Raw genomic sequence first — 24,180 nt, 5'->3', positions numbered from 1 at the left:
TAATTAATGCGATGCATCACCGTTCTACATTTTCACCCGTCTCGTACAACCACCTTCATAATCACTGAGGAATTGTTTACGTTTCTTCCATTTGCATTTCATTATTAGTTTTCAGCGTCTTCCCCTGGCCATTAACCCCTCCATTAGCATGTGATGAAATGCTTGGTGGTAATAAAAAGCTAATACCTGCTGTATTATTTTTTCATTCCAAAGTCATACTGAGATGTAAATGAAGTGCTGTTGGTGAACTGCTCTGACTCAGTTATAAAAATTAGCCTCGGATTTAATTATCGGCTCGTGTTAATTATCGGCTTTGTAATAAAGTGCTATTTTCGCATATATGCATATATATTTATACTTGTGCAAAGAATAAACGTCTTATAGACCGGTCGTTTTTCATCTAGAACAAAATTTAAATGCGGTCCTTAGTAGATTTTCATCAGGAACTAGAAACGAGCCATTTTCCGCTAATAAAAGAAATTAAGAGCTACATGAAAACATGACATATATTAACGACTATCCTGTTGTGTTTCGTCTTTAGTTATTTTAGAAAGATGATTCGACTATTAAATCTCTTAATCCCTTCATCCTTCAGCCTTCATCCTTCATTCCCCGTCCCTCGTCCCTCATCCTCACACTTCCTCCGCAGGGGCCGAGGATGAAACTGAAAGAGCGGGAGATGAAAGGATCAGGAAGAGAAGGATTTTAGGCAGCTGGTAAGGGGGCGAAGTTAGAGATCTGTCTCTTTGGACAAGACTCTGAGCTTTCTGTTGGCATAGCAGTGAAGGAACTTATTTAGAATCTTTTATTTATAAATCTTTATGAAGTTAAGGGTTCTGTGAGCTTGAGGAGGAACGGCAAAGACACACAGTTATGAGAAGCGTTAATGTCGAATTGAGAACTTGACACTTGACAACTTGGAACCTGGTAAGGCTGAAATTAAGACTGGACTAGATTACCCATCATCCCCTGTATGTCACGTGATCATGATGAGCACCCTTATTTACGTTCCTGCTGGGTTTCACGGTATCTTCGTCTTCTTCGTCCGTTTTTTTACGCTCTGTCAAATAAAGTCTACGCTTGCATTAACTCCTTCTACATTTATCAAACATTAAAAAAAACATATTAGTTATTAATCGTTTCCGGAAGTTTCCTTTTGCTGATTTGTTGTTTGGGGGCGGGGCTACATTACCCTACATTATCATACATTAACATAGATTATCATAATTAGCCATGCTTGCACTAGCTCTACTTTTATACCAAAAAAAAAAAAAAAAAAAAAAGAAACAAACGTGATGTCATTTCCTGCTCTCTCGACCTGCTGTGTGTCTTCCGTGTGCTATCTGACAAAATCTTTAAATCCATACACGCTTCCCATCATCATAATCGAACAGCTTTATGCTCCTGTCTTTACGCTATATACTGTACACACAGGTAACAATTTTTTTGAAATGACTACACTTGCTCCAGAAAACCAATGTGATATTATTTGTTTATTTTATTTTGAGGTCGGATATTAGAAATCTTCATTGAGCTTTTAATTGTTTTTATTATTATTATTATTATTATTATTATTATTATTATTATTATTATTATTATTATTATTATTATTATTATTATTGCTGCTTTGGCGTTACTCACCCTGAAGCGATTTCCAAGAAGCTTAAAAAAAAAATCCTATTCATATATTTTAATATGTGAGCAGCGACAGGATAAATCCGGTGCTGGTTCTGTTCTGTTTATGTTATAACCCTCATAGATATCATGCACATGAGTCAGCTGATCTGGGTGTATTGACCCATTTCCATGTATTGCATAAGTTTTAGAGGAATATCTGTCTAGTGCTGTGGACTAAATCTGTATCTGTCTACATGGGAAGAATGTATGTGTGTGTGTGTGTGTGTGTGTGTGTGTGTGTGTGTGTGTGTGTGCGTGCGCTCTTGCCATGAACTGCAGCTATAAAACGGAAATAAACACAGCCTTCGGCACGCAGAAGTGGAGCTTATTGTGTTTTGATTGCCTGAAAGTGCACTGAAATGAGGGATTTCATCCGTACAAAGTTTATGATTATGTCAGGTACAGTGTTGTGCATAAATATTACCGCCCCCCCTTAATAATCATCATCATCATCATTATCCTCATCCCCTTGAACTTTTCTACATACTTTAGTGTTGCAAATGAAATGGAACTAAAATGGACTTCCTGGGAAGTCGGACTGCGTGGAATTAAAGTGTCGCACGATCTCAGATTCATATTCCTAAATTCCTAAAACCATATCATGAAGACCAATCAGCTATCAAAATAAATCCTGGAAACTTCTAGACTGAATCTGTTATTAAAGCAAGGAAATAATCTGGCACATCCACGACCCAGCAATAGAGCAACCCGTCCACCAAAATTCACTGGTAAGCAGCTAGTGAAGAGTAAAGCTAAAGGATCTGTAGAGACCCACAGGTGAGTTGAGTGAAGCTTGGATAGGTTCATGGAAGAACTGCAAGCTGTTACTTTAAAAACAACAACAACAACAACAACAACTCGGAAACATGGTTCTTTAGATCTCAGTAGAACATTTTAGACTTGGAACAAAGTGTTGTGTTTTGTCTGAACCCCCAACACACCTCATCGCACAGCGGCGGTAGCATCACGGTGTATCGTCTGTCTGTTTCAGCAAAACCAAAAAATAAATAAATAAATAAATAAATAGAACCGGGTTGGAGTCCGTTACCTGACGTTGTCATGACGCTGGATGTAGATCTTGTGAAAAATCCGTTCGGGAGGTTTCAAGAAGTCTTCCTTCATCTCCATAGCCACGTTCCTTGGTAAGAGGCTCATCAACAGTCGCTCCTAAAGTGTGTGTAAGAGAAAGAAAGAGAGAGTGTGTGTGTGTGTTTATGTTGCAAGGATTTACAGTAAAGGGGAAAAAGATGAAAATCAATTAAGTCCCAGGTCTCATCGGTGATTTGAGACGAGCGCCGTTACCTGCTTTTCGTTCTCGTCCTCCATGCGCAGTCTCTCCTCGATGCAGTTGCGTGCCTGCAGGAAGGCCTTTCTCTGAGAACGCTCAGTGAGGATGCGCACAAACAGACCGGACAGATTGACGCTGGTGAAGAGCACTGTGTTGGCCACCAGCTATCACACACATATAAACAAATAAGAAGAAAGAGAAAGAGAGAGAGAGAGAGAGAGAGAGAGAGAGAGATTTCACATTGGTGAGAAATGAGGTATAGAAGTAATGGATTACATGAGGCTGAGTTACACCAGATGCTCAGCTCAGCCACTCGGTATTATGGTGGTGTGTGTATAGATTATACAGGAAGTTAGATATCAGGACAGATTAAAAGACTAAAGCGTCGCTGCATCACTCTGTTTTGGTAGAAAGCTCATTTCCACTGCAGTACTATCAATAAGGAGATGAGGGGCATTGTGGGTAATAGAGCAGCGTGTAGATAGAGGATGTTCAGGGAGGATATTTAGTTTCAACGTTTTCACCTTTCACAGAATGGAACCTTTAATCGAGTTTTTACAATCTGCTTATTTAGAGCTGATATATTCCAGGACACGACTCCGGCTTTAAAGCTCAAACCTCTGAAGACGTCCTGTTTCCCGATTGGACGACGTGCTGATAAAGTGAAGTGTCGATAGCAGAAAGCGACTAACAGAAGAAAAGGATGTGATGTGCCACACGTCTGTCCGTCTCGTGTGATTAATCTGTCCGTCCAGCAGTCCGAAGCTTTTTTAGGCTTTCAGGCCACAGTCAATATTGAGTTTTAGTGCAGGGGAAAATCAATAATACATCATGTTATGCAATGCTCTAATTATCTGTCATGCATGTGGAAAGAAAAGCAAATGAATTTTAATTTAATGGAATTATTTATGAAGACAGGTTGTGTTTATGTATGTAGAGAGAGAGACAGGTTGTGTTTATGTATGTAGAGAGAGAGACAGGTTGTGTTTATATATGTAGAGAGAGACAGGTTGTGTTTATGTATGTAGAGAGAGACAGGTTGTGTTTATGTATGTAGAGAGAGAGAGACAGGTTGTGTTTATGTATGTAGAGAGAGACAGGTTGTGTTTATGTATGTAGAGAGAGAGACAGGTTGTGTTTATGTATGTAGAGAGAGACAGGTTGTGTTTATGTATGTAGAGAGAGACAGGTTGTGTTTATGTATGTAGGGAGAGACAGGTTGTGTTTATGTATGTAGAGAGAGACAGGTTGTGTTTATGTATGTAGAGAGAGAGACAGGTTGTGTTTATGTATGTAGAGAGAGAGACAGGTTGTGTTTATGTATGTAGAGAGAGAGACAGGTTGTGTTTATGTATGTAGAGAGAGACAGGTTGTGTTTATGTATGTAGAGAGAGAGAGACAGGTTGTGTTTATGTACGTAGAGAGAGAGACAGGTTGTGTTTATGTATGTAGAGAGAGAGAGACAGGTTGTGTTTATGTATGTAGAGAGAGAGACAGGTTGTGTTTATGTATGTAGAGAGAGAGACAGGTTGTGTTTATGTATGTAGAGAGAGAGAGACAGGTTGTGTTTATGTATGTAGAGAGAGTGACAGGTTGTGTTTATGTATGTAGAGAGAGACAGGTTGTGTTTATGCACATAGAGAGAGAGACAGGTTGTGTGTTTATGTATGTAGAGAGAGAGACAGGTTGTGTTTATGCACATAGAGAGAGAGACAGGTTGTGTGTTTATGTATGTAGAGAGACAGGTTGTGTTTATGTATGTAGAGAGAGAGACAGGTTGTGTTTATGTATGTAGAGAGAGACAGGTTGTGTTTATGCACATAGAGAGAGAGACAGGTTGTGTGTTTATGTATGTAGAGAGAGAGACAGGTTGTGTTTATGCACATAGAGAGAGAGACAGGTTGTGTGTTTATGTATGTAGAGAGAGAGACAGGTTGTGTTTATGTATCTAGAGAGAGAGACAGGTTGTGTGTTTATGTATGTAGAGAGAGAGACAGGTTGTGTTTATGTATGTAGAGAGAGACAGGTTGTGTTTATGTATGTAGAGAGAGAGACAGGTTGTGTTTATGTATGTAGAGAGAGAGACAGGTTGTGTTTATGTATATATAGAGAGAGACAGGTTGTGCTTATGTATGTAGAGAGAGTGACAGGTTGTGTTTATGTATGTAGAGAGAGAGAGACAGGTTGTGTTTATGTATGTAGAGAGAAAGACAGGTTGTGTTTATGTATGTAGAGAGAGAGAGACAGGTTGTGTTTATGTATGTAGAGAGAGAGACAGGTTGTGTTTATGTATGTAGAGAGAGAGACAGGTTGTGTTTATGTATGTAGAGAGAGAGAGACAGGTTGTGTTTATGTATGTAGAGAGAGAGACAGGTTGTGTTTATGTATGTAGAGAGAGAGAGACAGGTTGTGTTTATGCATGTAGAGAGAGAGACAGGTTGTGTTTATGTATATATAGAGAGAGACAGGTTGTGTTTATGTATGTAGAGAGAGAGACAGGTTGTGTTTATGTATGTAGAGAGAGAGAGACAGGTTGTGTTTATGTATGTAGAGAGAGACAGGTTGTGTTTATGTATGTAGAGAGAGAGACAGGTTGTGTTTATGTATGTAGAGAGAGAGAGACAGGTTGTGTTTATGTATGTAGAGAGAGACAGGTTGTGTTTATGTATGCAGAGAGAGAGAGAGAGGTTGTGTTTATGTATGTAGAGAGAGAGACAGGTTGTGTTTATGTATGTAGAGAGAGACAGGTTGTGTTTTTGTATGTATAGAGAGAGACAGGTTGTGTTTATGTATGTAGAGAGAGAGAGACAGGTTGTGTTTATGTATGTAGAGAGAGACAGGTTGTGTTTATGTATGTAGAGAGAGAGAGACAGGTTGTGTTTATGTATGTAGAGAGAGAGAGACAGGTTGTGTTTATGTATGTAGAGAGTGACAGGTTGTGTTTATGTATGTAGAGAGAGAGACAGGTTGTGTTCATGTATGTAGAGAGAGAGACAGGTTGTGTTTATGTATGTAGAGAGAGAGAGACAGGTTGTGTTTATGTATGTAGAGAGAGAGACAGGTTGTGTTCATGTATGTAGAGAGAGAGACAGGTTGTGTTTATGTATGTAGAGAGAGAGACAGGTTGTGTTTATGTATGTAGAGAGAGAGACAGGTTGTGTTCATGTATGTAGAGAGAGAGACAGGTTGTGTTTATGTATGTAGAGAGAGACAGGTTGTGTTTATGTATGTAGAGAGAGACAGGTTGTGTTTATGTATGTAGAGAGAGAGACAGGTTGTGTTTATGTATGTAGAGAGAGAGACAGGTTGTGTTTATGTATGTAGAGAGAGAGACAGGTTGTGTTTATGTATGTAGAGAGAGAGACAGGTTGTGTTTATGTATGTAGAGAGAGAGACAGGTTGTGTTTATGTATGTAGAGAGAGAGACAGGTTGTGTTTATGTATGTAGAGAGAGAGAGACAGGTTGTGTTTATGTATGTAGAGAGAGAGACAGGTTGTGTTTATGTATGTAGAGAGAGAGAGACAGGTTGTGTTTATGTATGTAGAGAGAGACAGGTTGTGTTTATGTATGTAGAGAGAGAGACAGGTTGTGTTTATGTATGTAGAGAGAGACAGGTTGTGTTTATGTATGTTAAGAGAGAGAGACAGGTTGTGTTTATGTATGTAGAGAGAGAGACAGGTTGTGTTTATGTATGTAGAGAGAGAGACAGGTTGTGTTTATGTATGTAGAGAGAGAGACAGGTTGTGTTTATGTATGTAGAGAGAGAGACAGGTTGTGTTTATGTATGTAGAGAGAGAGACAGGTTGTGTTTATGTATGTAGAGAGAGAGACAGGTTGTGTTTATGTATGTAGAGAGAGAGACAGGTTGTGTTTATGTATGTAGAGAGAGAGACAGGTTGTGTTTATGTATGTAGAGAGAGAGACAGGTTGTGTTTATGTATGTAGAGAGAGAGACAGGTTGTGTTTATGTATGTAGAGAGAGAGACAGGTTGTGTTTATGTATGTAGAGAGAGAGACAGGTTGTGTTTATGTATGTAGAGAGAGAGACAGGTTGTGTTTATGTATGTAGAGAGAGAGACAGGTTGTGTTTATGTATGTAGAGAGAGAGACAGGTTGTGTTTATGTATGTAGAGAGAGAGACAGGTTGTGTTTATGTATGTAGAGAGAGAGACAGGTTGTGTTTATGTATGTAGAGAGAGAGACAGGTTGTGTTTATGTATGTAGAGAGAGACAGGTTGTGTTTATGTATGTAGAGAGAGAGACAGGTTGTGTTTATGTATGTAGAGAGAGAGACAGGTTGTGTTTATGTATGTAGAGAGAGAGACAGGTTGTGTTTATGTATGTAGAGAGAGAGACAGGTTGTGTTTATGTATGTAGAGAGAGAGACAGGTTGTGTTTATGTATGTAGAGAGAGAGACAGGTTGTGTTTATGTATGTAGAGAGAGAGACAGGTTGTGTTTATGTATGTAGAGAGAGAGACAGGTTGTGTTTATGTATGTAGAGAGAGAGAGACAGGTTGTGTTTATGTATGTAGAGAGAGAGACAGGTTGTGTTTATGTATGTAGAGAGAGAGACAGGTTGTGTTTATGTATGTAGAGAGAGACAGGTTGTGTTTATGTATGTAGAGAGAGAGACAGGTTGTGTTTATGTATGTAGAGAGAGAGACAGGTTGTGTTTATGTATGTAGAGAGAGAGACAGGTTGTGTTTATGTATGTAGAGAGAGAGACAGGTTGTGTTTATGTATGTAGAGAGAGACAGGTTGTGTTTATGTATGTAGAGAGAGACAGGTTGTGTTTATGTATGTAGAGAGAGACAGGTTGTGTTTATGTATGTAGAGAGAGAGACAGGTTGTGTTTATGTATGTAGAGAGAGAGACAGGTTGTGTTTATGTATGTAGAGAGAGAGACAGGTTGTGTTTATGTATGTAGAGAGAGAGACAGGTTGTGTTTATGTATGTAGAGAGAGAGACAGGTTGTGTTTATGTATGTATAGACATTTTGTATGTAGAGAGAGACAGGTTGTGTTTATGTATGTAGAGAGAGAGACAGGTTGTGTTTATGTATGTAGAGAGAGAGACAGGTTGTGTTTATGTATGTAGAGAGAGAGAGACAGGTTGTGTTTATGTATGTAGAGAGAGACAGGTTGTGTTTATGTATGTAGAGAGAGACAGGTTGTGTTTATGTATGTAGAGAGAGACAGGTTGTGTTTATGTATGTAGAGAGAGAGACAGGTTGTGTTTATGTATGTAGAGAGAGAGAGACAGGTTGTGTTTATGTATGTAGAGAGAGAGACAGGTTGTGTTTATGTATGTAGAGAGAGAGAGACAGGTTGTGTTTATGTATGTAGAGAGAGAGAGACAGGTTGTGTTTATGTATGTAGAGAGAGAGAGACAGGTTGTGTTTATGTATGTAGAGAGAGAGACAGGTTGTGTTTATGTATGTAGAGAGAGAGACAGGTTGTGTTTATGTATGTAGAGAGAGAGACAGGTTGTGTTTATGTATGTAGAGAGAGAGACAGGTTGTGTTTATGTATGTAGAGAGAGACAGGTTGTGTTTATGTATGTAGAGAGAGACAGGTTGTGTTTATGTATGTAGAGAGAGAGAGACAGGTTGTGTTTATGTATGTAGAGAGAGAGAGACAGGTTGTGTTTATGTATGTAGAGAGAGACAGGTTGTGTTTATGTATGTAGAGAGAGACAGGTTGTGTTTATGTATGTAGAGAGAGACAGGTTGTGTTTATGTATGTAGAGAGAGACAGGTTGTGTTTATGTATGTAGAGAGAGAGAGACAGGTTGTGTTTATGTATGTAGAGAGAGAGAGACATTTCCTGTGATATTTCAGCATCTCTTTTGGACCTCAGCATCTCTGTTAAGTGGAATTAAGGGTTTGTTTGCTCCTGACTCACTAGAGTTGTCTGTACTTTCTCTGCTTTGCGTAACGTGTTTTATTCAGTGGCTGCTTGCGTGGCCCTCGGTGCTGTTGTGACATTTCTGTCGAGCAGGGTGTGAGGACAGCGTGGCAGATGTGTGGGAGATGAGAATCTCACATTAGACTTTGTTGTATGCTTTTGAGTGGGAGTGTGCACTTAACACATTCATGCGTACGTCAAGAAAATGTGTGTTGATGCGCTCGCTCGCGCACCTTCAAGAGTGAAGGACAGATTTCTCAAAAGATAATATTCCCAAATATTCCCAAATATTCCCAAAACATGAGATAGATTTCAGAACTCAAACACCAGGACAAGCCAGGAAAGACGTTAAATAAGACAAACATTGTGTGTGTGTGTGTGTGTGTGTGCATGTGTGTGTATGTTCATATGTGTGTATGCTTGTGTGTGTGTGTACTGTATGTGTGTGTATGTTTGTATGCATGTATAAGAGTGTATATTTGTGTGAGATTTGTTTGTGTGTATTTCCGTGTTTTTATGTGTGGGTGTTTGTGTATGTTCATATTTGTGTACGTTTGTGTTTGTGAATATGTGTGTATATGTGTTTGTATGTGTGTGTGTGTGTGTGTGTATGTGTGTATGTTTGTATGCATGTATAAGAGTGTATATTTGTGTCAGATTTGTTTGTGTGTATTTCTGTGTTTGTATGTGTGTGTGTGTTTGTGTATGTTTATATGTGTGTATGTTTGTGTTTGTGAATATGTGTGTATATGTGTGTGTGTGTGTGTGTGTGTGTGTGTGTGTGTGTGTGTGTGAGACCATCTAGGTCACACCTTACTAACGCTGGCTAATCTGATGACGTGTGTTGATCAGCAGTGTCTCGGTGTTAAAATAACTCTGAAGGAGAGAACGGAAAACCCTGATGAAATCTGGATCATGTCCAAATCTATTGTTCTGATATTTTTTCCCTGAACTGAAATTTTACTCACAACTAAAGTTTCAACATTTTCGACAAAAGGCTTGACAGCAGCTTGTACGGTGTGTTACGGTTGATATAGTGACGTTAAAGCAAAACTGCGAACATGGACGCGTTGTGGTTCAGGATCCTGAGACGTTTTTGCAAAGTATAAAGCAGCTGAAGTTTGAAATCAATAAAGATTTATGGGTTATTTTTTAAACTAAAGATGACTTTTTACTAACATTCGTTAGAGACAGTGATTAAGCCCTTTCACCATCTCGTAACATGGTTTAGACTTGAGCCTTTAATTGGTCTCTCAACCCAGATCTTAGTTCCCTGAAACAGTTCTACCTGGAACTTCTTCTGACAGGAGAACCGTCTCCTGCATCCCTTTTTCACCTCAAAGAAGCTCAACAGAAGAGTAAAAGAACCGTAAATGATACATACATTGTATGTATGTATGGATTGTATGAGTGCTGGAATAACACTTCATTAAACAAACAAACAAACAAATAAGTTGTTTGCTGTTTTACAGCAATATCTGGATTTATTCTATTAGTCTACAAACTCTCTTGCTTTCTTTCTGTCTTTCAATCTGTCTTTCTTTCTTCACCACAACTACTCAGCCCCTGTGGAGCAACACGTGTCCGAGTTTAATCTCACATTCACAGGCCCGATCACAAACGGCTCCGTGTTTTACACAGAGTGCACTGAATGCAGCTGCTACAGACAGCGCTTTATTCCCTAGGTAGTGGCCTTATACAGGCAGCAGGGAATTAGCGGAGATCGATGGCGCTGTCCAGAGTCATGGTGCTGAAACCTGGTGCGTGGAAACGCTTCACTTTTAATAAACACGTTTCTGATTAGACTTTTTAAGGAGATATTATCGTCGGAAGAAGGATTCGAACTTTCCGAGGTGTCTTGGGAACCTTTACAAAGGGTTTTGAGCGCACCGAAGCCAGTTCGTTCTTTAGACAGCATGTGGTTTACATGTTGAAGTGTTGTTTACTTTGATATTAAAGAACTTTGTAAACTAATTCATCAATAAATCGTTAAATAAATCTCGGACACTTACAGCTCTCCACAGCTTTTGCGTCTTGGCCGTGACCGACGTTGCCGTGACCACGATGTGGGAGATGGACACCATGATGCCGAAGGTTACGGCCAGGAGGGTCCTCACCGGAAGCAGCGCGTACGCGACGAAAGTGACAAGCGCGAGCTGCCAGACTCCTTGCTCGGGCTGCGGCGTCGGCGTGTAGGAACTGGGCGCCACGGGCGGGAACGGGCAGCAGAGCAGAGCGAAGGTGAAGGCGAACAGAAGCGTGAGGCTGACGATCTGCTGCAGCTGACCCACGCGCAGGTACTTGACGTTGGCCACGACGAAGAGCGACGCGAAGACGACGCCGTGTGCCGGATGCGATGCCTTGGCGACAGCCAGGCCCGGACCGGAGAGCGCCTCGAACGCTGCGAGCGCACACGCCAACGCCGCGAGCACGGCGAGCGCCTTGAGCGCCGAGGTCTGCTCCAGCTTCAGGTTGTAGGTGCGGAACAGCGACTCGAGCTCCTTACAGTCGAACTCGTCCTCGCACGCGATAGCGGTCACGGGCACACCGGGCGGACAGCGGCGGCTCCGCTTCCGCCGCGTCTTGACTTTCTGAAACGGGACTTCCTCCATGTCAGGGCCATTCACGAGCCGAGCGGCGGCGTGGCGGAGTCACCGACAGAAGATCCGCTCTTAGAGGGTAGAGGGGACGGCAGAAGCGCGCAGCACATCACACTCCCTCCAGTGAGAGAGAGAGAGAGAGAGAGAGAGAGAGAGAGAGAGAGAGAGAGAGAGAGAGAGAGAGAGAGTCGGGATGGGGGGGTGGTGTTAAAGTGAGCCGTGAGGGAGTTTGTGTTCTTCTGTTTGGACAAAAATTAGAAGAAGAAGAAGAAGAAGAAGAAGAAGAAGAAGAAGAAGAAGAAGAAGAGGAGGAGGAGGAGGAGGAGGAATAGGTACGAGTTAGAGGAGAATGTGCCCCGAGGACCACGCATGCGCAATGTGTAGCCGGGATAAAAAGCACGTCGAGGTTATTCAGCAGATTGACACGGCGAATAAGGGAAACGCGCGCGCGCGCGCGCACACACACACACACACACACACACACACCGGTTACTCTTCATTGCAAACATACACATTTTTTCCACTTCACTTTTACTTATTTTACTCATTTTCACACATGATTCCCTCATTTTCACACTGATGTCTCGTTTTTTTCTGAGACCATTTCAGTGCATGTCACGAATAAATAATCATACTGTATATTTTCCACGTGACCACATATTAGTCTTGAAAGAAACCTTAGATGAATCTTAGGCCACGTTCACACTGCAGGTAAAAGTGGCCCAAATCTGGCCCAAATTTTTTTGGGGTCAAGTGACCAGGTCAGACTTCTTCAGGAGTAGTGTGAACACTCAAATCTAGCCCAGATCTGATTTTTTTAAATCAGATTCAGACCACTTCCATATGTGGTCCTGAATCAGAACCAAATCTGATTTTTTCCAATGTGGCCGCAGTGTGAACAACCAAGGCGGATTTGATGCGACTTTTACGGCAATCTACATCGACACACATCAAATGTGACTACGCCTACAAAATGGATCAAATAATCAAAAGTTCAATCAAAACATTTAGAAAGAAAAGCGAACACGCTTACTTCCTCCATAACCTCGCCAACTTTAGCGCAACTGCGTGCTGCGTGTGACGTCATTGTTATTGTTCGTTTGCGCATGCGGGTCAGTTCGAAACAGCAAACAGTTCACACTGGTATCTGATATAGACCACATTTTAAAAGGTAATGTGAGCCAAACAAAAAAAAAAATCAGATCTGAGCAACATATCCGAATTGAGCATTAAGACTTGCAGTGTGAACGTGGCTTTACATTCATTTAAACCTTACATTCATTTGGAGTGAACCTGAACCTGTAGACACAGTTCAGAAAATACTGTACAAAAACCAGAACAAATACAGACATTTATTTTTTTTCTTATTGTGGAGATATTACAATGACATGTTAGCAAACACAGACAAATAATATTAGAAGAATATTAAAAATATAAATCAGGATACAGAAGCTCTGTTGTCTCTGAATCCAGAGTTCAACTGTGTCACGTGTTCTTGTCGTGTCCTTGTAGGCTTCCTTCAGGTTCTCAGGGTTTCCTTTCAACTCATATTAACCTGCCAGCAGGTGGTGTGTGTGTGTGTGTGTGTGTGTGTGTGTGTGTGTGTGTGTGTGTGTGTGTGTGTGTGTGTGTGTGTGTGCGCGCTACTATGTGCTTGATAAACAGCACAGTGATGAGTGAATGGATGGATGGATGATTGAATGGGTGGATGGATGGATGGATGGATGGATGGAGGGATGGATGGCTCTATGAATGGAGTTCATACATTCACTCATCTAACAAGGTACAAACTGTTTGTAATACTTTAAGACACACCTGTTCTCAGTAATTTGTTGGGTGTGATTGAAACAGCACTGAAAACATAACAATCTCACTGTCTTTCGGTTTATATAACATTTACAATTATTTTTGTCAGAGGAGATATTTAATATGTATAACATTTTTTTAATACAGGACATTATACAGGATTGTAATATGGTGTATATGATGTTTATTTAATTATGTACCCACACTCACTCAACATTCATTCATTCATTCATTCGTTCATTCATTCATTTGTTCAGTCAGCTATTTGTTGATTCTTTAATTGATTGATTGATTGACTGATTCATTCATTCATTCATGTAGTCAGTAAGTCAGTAAGTCAGTCAGTCAGTCAGTCAGTCAGTCATTTGTTCATTTATCTATTGATTGAATAATTAGTTCATTCATTCATCTATAACTTTTGTTCATCCCACTGTTTAATTAATCATCCATGCCTTTACAATTCATTTCTACATTTACCTTTCACGTTTCCATTCACCCATTCATTCATTTCTTCATTCATCTGCTCTTTGATACACGTAGATGCACAAGTCAGCATGTCACCATGTTTTCCTACAAAATCTTAAAACCCTTAATTGTGTCTCTGGTGTAACTCTTTAAGGTTCTATGTGGAACCCAACAGCAGACTGTTTTAATATAAGACACAGTTCCAACTACAAACCTTTTTGTAACCTAACAACCCTTAATCCTCCAGCGAACCTTTAAATAACGCTTTTCTCCAGGGACAATTTAGCTAAATCGTACATTTCTGACAGGTTCTTAGTTGTATGAAGAATATAATCACCGATAATTAGTATTACTGGATCTTCTTACTCATGAAGGGTTCTTCTAAATGGCTTAATTGGATTATCATGGGGTCTGCTCCTGGGTTATATATCAAATTCAGGTGTGGACAAATCACTAATATACACAAACCTTTAAAGAATGTTTACAGAATGCATTTTTCTAAATCTGTAGCCAAAAAATTCAAACACAATATGATAAATCAGAAGACTGTCCAGGTATCAAGTCTAACCTTGTCTCTAACCCTAATCTTAACCTTAAATAAACCATTCCGAATTTAAAAATGTGATGTAAAAGTAAATATACATAAATAAACGTCAATGAAAAGTGTCCCGTGTTTCAATAGATCACTCTGAGTTCACATTCAGCAACAGATAAAAAAGGTGTAACTGAGATCAGAAACAGCGGAGAACAGAAGGGGATTGTGAGATTGGTCACAGGGTGTAAATACCTTGTTAAAAAATACAATGACGTCTGTGTGGTGAGTTACAGAGAGACAAACTTTCATTCTCACTATGCTACCGGATTGGGAATTTCACTCCATTGACTTCAGGTGGCACGTTTTAAAGGATCCTATAAATACTCACAGCACTTCTGAAAGTGTGAAACAGCAAGGAAGGTAAAAAGAAAAGGGGAGGCTGGGTGGACGTTAACATATTAAGACACACCTGTTCTCAGTAATTTGTTGGGTGTGATTGAAACAGCACTGTTTCCAAATCCGTATATATATATATATATATATATATATATATATATATATATATATATATATATATATATATATATATATATATATACAGATTTCTTTCATTCAAAGACAGAACAAAGAAGGAATAATCAATGATCAGGATTTATTTATTTATTTATTTATTTATTTATTTTTTGCCAAAAAAAAAAAAAAAAAAGACAAATTATCAGATTGACGTCCAATCGATGCAACCTGAATCGTGTTTGTTGAATGCAGTATTTCCAAACATGAGCTCCATTGTTTTAGTCGTCTATTTCTACCATTGACTAATGACGCAAGCCAAAAAAAAATGCAGCGTCTGGTCCTCCGGAGACGTCTGAACAATCAGAGACAGCAACAGCAGCGTGAGTCGGTTTGCTGACTGGAGAAAGAAAAGAAACAAAGCTCTATGATTAATCTCTTTTGCACCACTGAAAACACCAGTGCGTAACAAAAAAGCTTTCAGACTGCACTAGTGCTTCATCAGGAGATTCATCTGGATGAAAGAAACACAACTTGTATAACAAAAACTTTACACTCCACACACATCTATATGATGGACCAAGATTGTGCTGTTAAAAGAAAATAATCGCTGAGGCAGTTGCGATGAAGCCGAGTCACTGTTACACTACGAAGCTGATTATTTTCCAATACCAGAAAGGGTTAATCATTTATTTATTTCCTATTTTAATAACCCAGCAATTTGTCAACTAGGAGAGATTTATTAAATGTTCTTTTTATCCATTTGTAGTTACATTTCAATTTTGGAATGTTTAATTGGTTCCTGTTACTATAAATTATAAACATAAATTCATTTACCAGCCTCTCGTTTCTCTCACTATCTTGTAAAATAAAATAAAATAAAATTTCATGTGAAATTGACAAAATCATTTGAAAATAAAAATAAAAAAAAACATTCCCAAAAACATTGTGCATAAAATCTGTTTAAAAAAATAAAAAAAAGTTTTTTGCAGTTGTTATGAAATAAGGGGGCACGGTGGCTTAGTGGTTAGCACGTTTGCCTCACACATCCAGGGTTGGGGGTTCGATTCCCGCCTCCGCCTTGTGTGTGTGGAGTTTGCATGTTCTCCCCGTGCCTCGGGGGTTTCCTCCGGGTACACCGGTTTCCTCCCCCGGTCCAAAGACATGCATTGTTGGTTGATTGGCATCTCTGGAAAATTGTCCGTAGTGTGTGATTGTGTAAGTGAATGAGAGTGTGTGCGTGTGCCCTGCGATGGGTTGGCACTCCGTCCAGGGTGTATACTGTCTTGATGCCCGATGACGCCTGAGATAGGCACAGGCTCCCCGTGACCCGAGGTAGTTCGGATAAGTGGTAGAAGATGAATAAATGAATGAATGTTATGAAATGAGACGTTTTTGAGAGAAAACTAAAACATATGAACTAATTGCCACAAATGATCAGAAAGCAAACATGAATTGTGTAATAGAAAAGAGAGCACTAGCATAAAATCACTCAGCCTATTAAGCTAAAAGCATTTCATATCTCTAACACCATTCCGGTTCCGTCAGGAACTCCAGCTCCACCACCTGCTGTGTTAGTAGCCGCCTCGTAAATGTGGGAATCCTGCAGCAGATTTAGAAAGCCCGGCTTGGTGGTTAACCCTCACTCAGCACACAGCGCGTGTGAATAGCAGATTCATCATGAGTCCTCTCACAGCCTTGGATCTCACCGGCGTAACTGACGCTACTGGGGCTACCGGCTCTAAAGTCTAACACGTACGAGTAACACGCAATTTATTAGGAGCTCTAACAAAGGAGAGCGGAAACTCTGACACAGTGCAGAAGAGCTCCATTAGAATCTGTGCTGATAATACTTCTCCTGAGCAGATTTAATGACAAGTAACAAAAACAAGATTATAAGTATGATTAGTCATTCCCTCGCTCTCTCTCTCTTTCTTTCTGTCTGGCTGTTTGCTTTGTGTCTATCTCTGTTTTTTTTTTGTTTTGTTTTTTTCTGTGTAAGTCTCTCTCTCTCTCTCTCTCTTTCTTTCTCTCTGTGTGTGTTACATTAGAGAGGCCTGATGAGGTTCATGCTGATCCTTTTAAAGGGGAATTTGATCAGACATCATGGAGTCTCAGGGTTTTGCTGGCTGACTGCTCCAAGGAGAAATCATTGTGGGCCGTGTCCCCATGATGCAAGAGCTGGAATTGCATCAGAGATCCAGATCAGTGTTAATGGTACTATAGTATAAAGCGGAAATCAGTTTTGATGAGTTGGCTTCAGGGTCTGGGCTAGTTTTAGGTTCAGGGCTGGTTTCAGGGTCTGGCTTGGTTTTAAGGTACAACCTGGTTTCAGGGTCAGAGCTGGTTTCAGGGTCCTGTTTGTTTTAGGGTCAGAGATGGTTTACATTTACAGCATTTGGCAGAGGCCTTTATCCAGAGCGACGTACAAAAGTGCTTAAGTCTCAATAAATGAATGTATGAACCTTGGTTCACTAGGCTTCAGACTTAAGATACCATGAGCCTAAATCACTGTTCAAGGTTTTTTATTTCTTATATAATACAGAAATAATGAAGTGTTTCCTGAATAAGTAGGTCTTCAACTTGTTTGAAAATAGCCAGTGACTCAGCTGTCAGGACCTCTAAGGGAAGTTCATTCCCCCACCTTGGTGCCAGAACAGAGAAGAGTCTTGTAGTATACTTGCCTCTTACCCTGAGAGATGGTGGAACCAGTCGAGCAGTGCTGGTAGCTCTGAGGGAGTGAGGTGCAGTGTGAGGAGTGATGAGGGCATTGAGGTAAGACGGACCTTCCATTTTTGGTTTTGTAGGCCAGCATCAGTGTTTTGAATCTAATGCGTGCAGCTAACAGAAGCCAGTGGAGGGATCGTTGGATCATTTGCAGAGGACAAATTGCGTTCATAGGTAGACCTGTCAGCAGTGAGGTCCAGTAGTCCAGTCTTATGATGACAAGAGACTGAACAAGTACCTGAGCAGCCTGTGTGGGGACAAAAATGGCCGAATCCTTCTAATGTTTTAGAGAAGGACATGTCACATAAGCAACATGAGAGGAAAAGGACAGTTGATTGTCCATGGTAAACCCAAGGTTACGAGCTGTGACTGAAGGGGAGATCAGATCGTTATGCAAGGATATTGCATGATCATGTCCTGGGGATGAATCACCTGGGATGATCAGCAGTTCAAGGTTCAGCAGGTTTCATGCTTAGGCTTTGTTTCAGGGTCATGCTTTCAGGGTCAGGGCTGGTTTTAAGGTCCTGTTTGTTTTCAGGGTCAGGTTTTGATTTGGTTTCAGTCTCAGAGCTGGTTTCAGGGTCTATCTTGGTTTCAGGGTCAGATCTGGTTCACTGGTTCTTCACAGTCCTCATCATCATCTAGGGGTTAGTGGCACTGGTCCAAAAAATGTAATAATCCCTGAATTTCATAATGAAATAAATGCTTTGTTGGATGCTGTCCATAGAAACAAAAAAAGACACTGAACTGTTCAGCATTTGTAATATTTTGTAGTTTTTTTCCTTTGCAGTACACAATAAGCCACAGGAATAAACAATCAGACACTTTGCTTTGAAGTAGCGAGTCCAGTCGAGTTGTTTGCAGCTTTTTATGTGTATTTTTTCTTACCTTACCAAAAGTTTTTTAAATTTAGATATTGACTTCCCCGTGTTCACAGCGAGAAAGCCTTTTCATTCTATTTTTACCAGCTGAATGAAAGGCACAACAGAGGAGGTAATCACGCAAGAGCCGGATATTTATACACAGCAGAAATCACATCTAGTGAGAGGGGCCTACCTTCATGCTGTAGTGTTAAAAGTGACTATTTTGACTAAATGGCTCATACATTCCAGATAATGAAACATTCATTAGTAGACATACTGTGAAATTTATAGATTGTCCTGATCTGTTTTGTACCAACGAAGCAATACACACTGCCGCTAGAATAGATACAGTACGTTTTAGCAACACCATATTTTTAAACATAAACAATAATGGCATTATAGTAAATAATCTAAATAATCTGCTTTAGCCAATCATATGCATTTATATTTATGCTATTTATCAGACGCCTTTGTCCAGAGCAGTATAAGTAAAAGTAAAGTACAAAATCTCTATTAATGAATGCATCATTAATAGAGGGGCAGTGATGGCCCAAGTAGTTAAGGCTCTGGGCTGTTACTTGGAGGATCAGGGTTCAAACCCCAGCACTGCCAAGCTGCCACTGTTGGGCCCTTGAACAAGGCCCTTAACCATCACTGCTCCAAGGGCACTGTATAAGGGATATGTGAAGAATACACTTCTGTGCTCTATAGTATATGTGACAAAATAAGGCGCTTCTAGTCTACACCAATACTGGTTCATTAGGTCACAAACTACGGATACCATCAGTCTAAATCTCTGTTAGGAGAAATATAGCAGAATCGTTCTTTCTATCAAACAAATGCTAGTTTAAGTATTTGAGAAAGAGGTCGGTTTTCACACGTCATTTGAAAATAGCCAGTGACTCAGTTTTTCAGACATCTACAGTAGGTGAAGTTCACTCTACCAGCTCGGTGCCAGAACAGAGAGAAGTCTCTATGTATACATACTGAGAGATAGTGGAACCAGTTGATCAGTGCTAGGAGATCTAAGGGACCATTGTGTAGTGTGAGGAGTGATAAGAGCTTTAAGGTAAGAGGGAGCTGGTCCATTTTTGGCTTTGTAGGCAAGCATCAGTGTTTTGAATCTGTTACTTGGAGCTATCAGAAGCCAGTGAAGGGAGTGCAGAAGTCAGGTAGTGCAGGAGAACTTAGGCAGCTTGAATATAAATCATGCAGATGCATTTTAGATCATTTGCAAAGTTTGAATTGCATTGAGAAGTATGTCTGCTGTTAGAGAGATGCATCTTTCTAGTCAAACTGATAATGAAAGAAGAAACTAACGCGAGCATTTTAAATTAGCAATATGCATTTATGTAAAGTACATAGCTAAAGGCATCTCAACCTACCAGAGACCAGCTATCAATGCATGGCTGGAGAAAATATCTCATAAAACAGACCATTTTTACAAACTTGAATCAATTTTTCATTTTATTACCGCTCTCGGGGGGCACGGTGACTTAGTGGTTAGCACGTTCGCCTCACACCTCCAGGGTCGGGGTTCGATTCCCGCCTCCGCCTTGTGTGTGGAGTTTGCATGTTCTCCCCGTGCCTCGGGGGTTTCCTCTGGGTACTCCGGTTTCCTCCCTAGGTCCAAAGACATGCATGGTAGGTTGATTGGCATCTCTGGAAAAATTGTCCGTAGTGTGTGATTGCGTGAGTGAATGAGAGTGTGTGTGTGTGCCCTGTGATGGGTTGGCACTCCGTCCAGGGTGTATCCTGCCTTGATGCCCGATGACGCCTGAGATAGGCACAGGCTCCCCGTGACCCGAGGTAGATTGGATAAGCGGTAGAAAATGAATGAATGAATGAATTACCGCTCTCTCTTGGTCAAATTAGTCAAGTACCGACATGATTTGTACTAAAACAAAAAAGACGAAAACAAAAACAATGTTTTATTTTAGAATTTTGCATCAATTTTGAGATTTTGTGCTAAATCTGTTTATAGTTTGTTTATAGTGAAAACTGCTATCTTGAAGCACACTTCTGTGAAGCAAAGCTATTATTTAACCCAAATAAAGATTTACTTTGTTTACATATCACTTAGTAAATGAATTTTTTTATGTGCAAGAATACTATGGTTATATAAGAAGAAAATGTGCAGTTATAAAATATTTCCCTGTCAGGTTAACGCCAACATCCTTAGAATACATCCTCTGTTTCCCAGAACACACTACGGCCTACAACCAAACTCTGGGAAGTTTGTATTTAAAAGTTAGTATATTATAGAATTATATGCCACCATTGTTTAAGGGTGCCAATATTTCCGGTTCTGAAATAACATGTACTATTTTGTCCTTTTCATTTTGGCAAAACAGAAATCACCTGAAAAGTATGTTAGCTGTTAGCTGTTTTTTTAGCAATAGGCACACCAAATGCAAATAAATATAATATCCACCAGGCGGAGAAGCCAACAGACCGAAAGGGAAAGGACGGGACTGTGCCCTGTAAAATGAAAATATACTGTATAAGATTATAATTATTTAAGTAGCAAAGCAATTAGTTTGATTGATTTATGAGGATTTTTTTGTAATTTTGTACTCACTTTACATAATAAAAGCTTTTTTGTAACTACATCTCCAGCATCATCTGGATTGACCATCTTCATAAAGGATAAAAGCTGATCTGACAGACTGGAACATGTTCGAAGACACTGAGACCAATGAATATCACACTAATGAGGACCTCGGAGTACGGATCGATCGTCACCCACATGTGCTTACAAAGGCATTAATAATAGCATTTCCAGAGCAGAAAGATCTGGAACAACACAGAGGTAGGAGCCTTACTAAGAGAAAGTGTTTCTAAGTCCAGACTGAAAGCAGTGATCAGGGGCGTGATGCTAAGGCGAGCGAGACTGGGGGCTAATTTTAGAATCTGTTCCATATCTAAAGAACCATTAAAGGAAGATTAACCATATCACATTGGGGTAGACAAATCAATAACACGGACGCCTAGGTCAAAAACGATTACATATCCTGTTTAGTAATTTTATATTCATAGGTGTCTGGCAGACAAGTAGGCTCGGTAAGCTAACAGTCGCTAGGAAGCAACATTTGCTAATGACCTTTTTTTTTGATGATTTTTTTTTTTTTGCATACATATTCACTCACATTTTGAACTGAAAAGAACTTCATTAAGTTTACATGTTATATATCTTTACTAAAGAACCCTGAATATTAAAGTAAGGACAAAAATCAATATAGTTTACAATATTACATTACAAAGTATTGCAAAGTACCGAAACTTAATTAGTTCAATAGTTGAACTTAGCATTCAATTAATGTAATATAAATATGCTTGTTCCTGGAAGAGCCCGAGGTTAGAGAACCCTCTTAACCTAATTAAACTTATATCACAAACTATTAAAAGTACATTTTTTACTAAATTGAAAGAATATGCTACATCCTTGGACTCATGACTCTCTGGACTCAGGTCATCTATGTAGACTAGGCCATCTAAAAGGTCAAGGACTATTTGAAGTGGGGATTAGTCAGAGAAGCAATCACGATGTCAAGGGTAAAGTTCAACATGATGCTCCCAACACCGTGCTTTATGATGATTTTGTAGTGTTTGTGTCAGGGGAGTGAGTAATAACAAATCAGCATGGTTAGGGATAATTCTGCTCAAAATGAATGCAAACAAATGTTTCAAACAAAGTCAAGTGATACCATCCATCCATCCATTTTCTACCGCTTATCCGGGGCCGGGTCACGGGGGCAGCAGTCTAAGCAGGGACACCCAGACTTCCTTCTCCCCAGACACTTCCTCCAGCTCTTCCGGGGGAATACCGAGGCGTTCCCAGGCCAGCCGAGAGACATAGTCCCTCCAGGGTGTCCTAGGTCTTCCCTGGGGCCTCCTCCCGGTAGAGCCAGATTCCGTGTCCGGGGATTGGGTCGCCGAGGCCCCCGCCTTCGACTGCCACCCAATCCACATTGCACCAGCCCCTTACGGTCCCTCCTGCAGGTGGTGGGCCCACAGGAGATCGGCCCCACGTCGCTCCTTCGGGCTGAGCCCGGCCGGGCCCCGTGGGGTAAGACCCGGCCACCAGGCGCTCGCATGCGAGCCCCAACCCCGGGCCTGGCTCCAGAGTGGGGCCCCGGTTGTGCCATACCGGGCGACGTCACGGACCTTGTTATTAATCTACTCATAAGGGGTATTTGAACCGCTCTTGGTCTGGCCTGTCACCCAGGACCTGTTTGCCTTGGGAGACCCTACCAGGGGCAGAAAGCCCCAGACAACATAGCTCCTAGGATCATTCAGGCACGCAAACCCCTCCACCACAATAAGGTGGCGGTTCGAGGAGGGGAAGTCAAGTGATACGATAAAGATAAATTTTGTTTAGATTTATCTATAACATTTAACACTGTGATAACAGCAGGGATGTTTCTGAACTTTTGGTTTGCAGCAAAGTGGCATGAAACTATCATTCTGGTCAAGTTGAAGAGCACAATAGGGTTGCAAGGTTCCAGCAAAATATCGTCGCTGTCAGGCGGAATCCCAAAAACGTTATTTTTCAGGAAATTTAAAAAAATGCCGTACCTTATCTGCAGTGCACAGGGTTTAGTCCGCGTTGCAGTGGATTGTCTTGCGCTAAATTCCTGTCCTCAGACGAGCACCAGAACTAGTGGGGGTCAAGATTTTTTTTTTCTTTGAGCCCAGTGTTTTGAAGACATTTACCTCAGAAGACGTGTTGATTCGTTGCGACTCTTCTTGAGGAGAAATATGCCGTGAAGCTCTCCCGCGGAGTGAGGAAGAGGTGGACAGTTGAAGTGTCCAATGGAGTTATGAGATTTGCGCTCAAGCTATTTTCAAGACTTTAGATTGGTTAATAACTTGTAAAAATAACAGACCCACGTGGGGACTGACCAATAGCATCGATATGTGAAAAAATATGAAATTGACAAAATTTGAACATACAAGGTTTCCGCCTGACAGCGACAATATTCAACCCAACTATAAGGTTTGGTCATTGGGAAAGGGTAGGAAATGGTTTGGCACAACTTACAGGTACACTGTCTGTACTTACACTTTCCCTTTATTTCCCCTAACTTACATTGTGTTTAGATTAAATTTAAATTTGCTTAAAAACAAGACCTTGGTGGTCAGGATCTTTTTAACACTTGCTGATATACTTGCATCTGCAAGTATCATATGTGGGTATGAGAGTCAGGATGCAAGTGTATCAGATCAGCATTAGGGTTAAGATCAGAGGATAATGTGTGATTGTCTGAGTTAAGTTAGAGGTTAAACAAGGAATCCAGAATCGGAATCACGAAACATGGAAACCCTGGTGATGCTAAGTGCCCCAAGGGCTCAGTGTCCATAAGATAGTCCTTCTTTCATGCCCTTCTGGTAGCTTTGAGGTCACTTATGGCTAGAAATGACCCGGATATCAAGATTAATTGCACTGATGTTGGTTGGAAATAGCAATGATCATTGGTCACTTGAGGACCACTTATGGGTGGTCTCGATTGGGATGTGGTAGCCTAGTGGTTAAGGTGTTGGACCACAGCTTGGAAGGTTGTGAGTTCATATCCCAGGTCCACAAAGTTGCCACTGCTTGGGCCCTTGAGCAAGACTCTTAATTCTTAGTTGTATAAAATGTACGTTGCTTTGGATAAAGGTGTCTGGCAAATGTAATTGACCCTAATGCCCAGGTTACTTGCACTGATGGGGAATGAAGAAAGCTATCTTTCCATTTTGTTGCAGCATCTTACCATCTTTATAGACATCTGGATGTCAAATTGCACCTTATTAAAGG

The 24,180-nt window shown here is 40.6% G+C and overlaps 1 protein-coding gene across 1 annotated transcript in view; it reads right to left on the bottom strand.

The window, feature by feature from the left end:
• adcy1b (adenylate cyclase 1b) overlaps positions 1-11,556 on the bottom strand; it is a 78,030-nt gene extending 66,474 nt beyond the window's left edge. Inside the window, exons 1-3 of the mRNA XM_060875166.1 lie at positions 10,887-11,556; positions 2,980-3,129; positions 2,726-2,844 (exon numbers count right to left, since the gene is read on the bottom strand). Of these exons, the coding sequence (XP_060731149.1) occupies positions 2,726-2,844; positions 2,980-3,129; positions 10,887-11,486 (869 nt within the window). The 5' untranslated portion in view covers positions 11,487-11,556. The remainder of the gene's footprint in view (positions 1-2,725; positions 2,845-2,979; positions 3,130-10,886) is intronic.
• Positions 11,557-24,180: the final 12,624 nt, after the last annotated feature.

Source organism: Tachysurus vachellii, chromosome 7, assembly GCF_030014155.1.
Source record: "Tachysurus vachellii isolate PV-2020 chromosome 7, HZAU_Pvac_v1, whole genome shotgun sequence".
In the NCBI taxonomy this organism is placed as follows: Eukaryota; Metazoa; Chordata; class Actinopteri; order Siluriformes; family Bagridae; genus Tachysurus; species Tachysurus vachellii.
The sequence above is the reverse complement of the archived record's forward strand: the minus strand, read 5'-3'. Positions and strand labels throughout refer to the sequence as shown.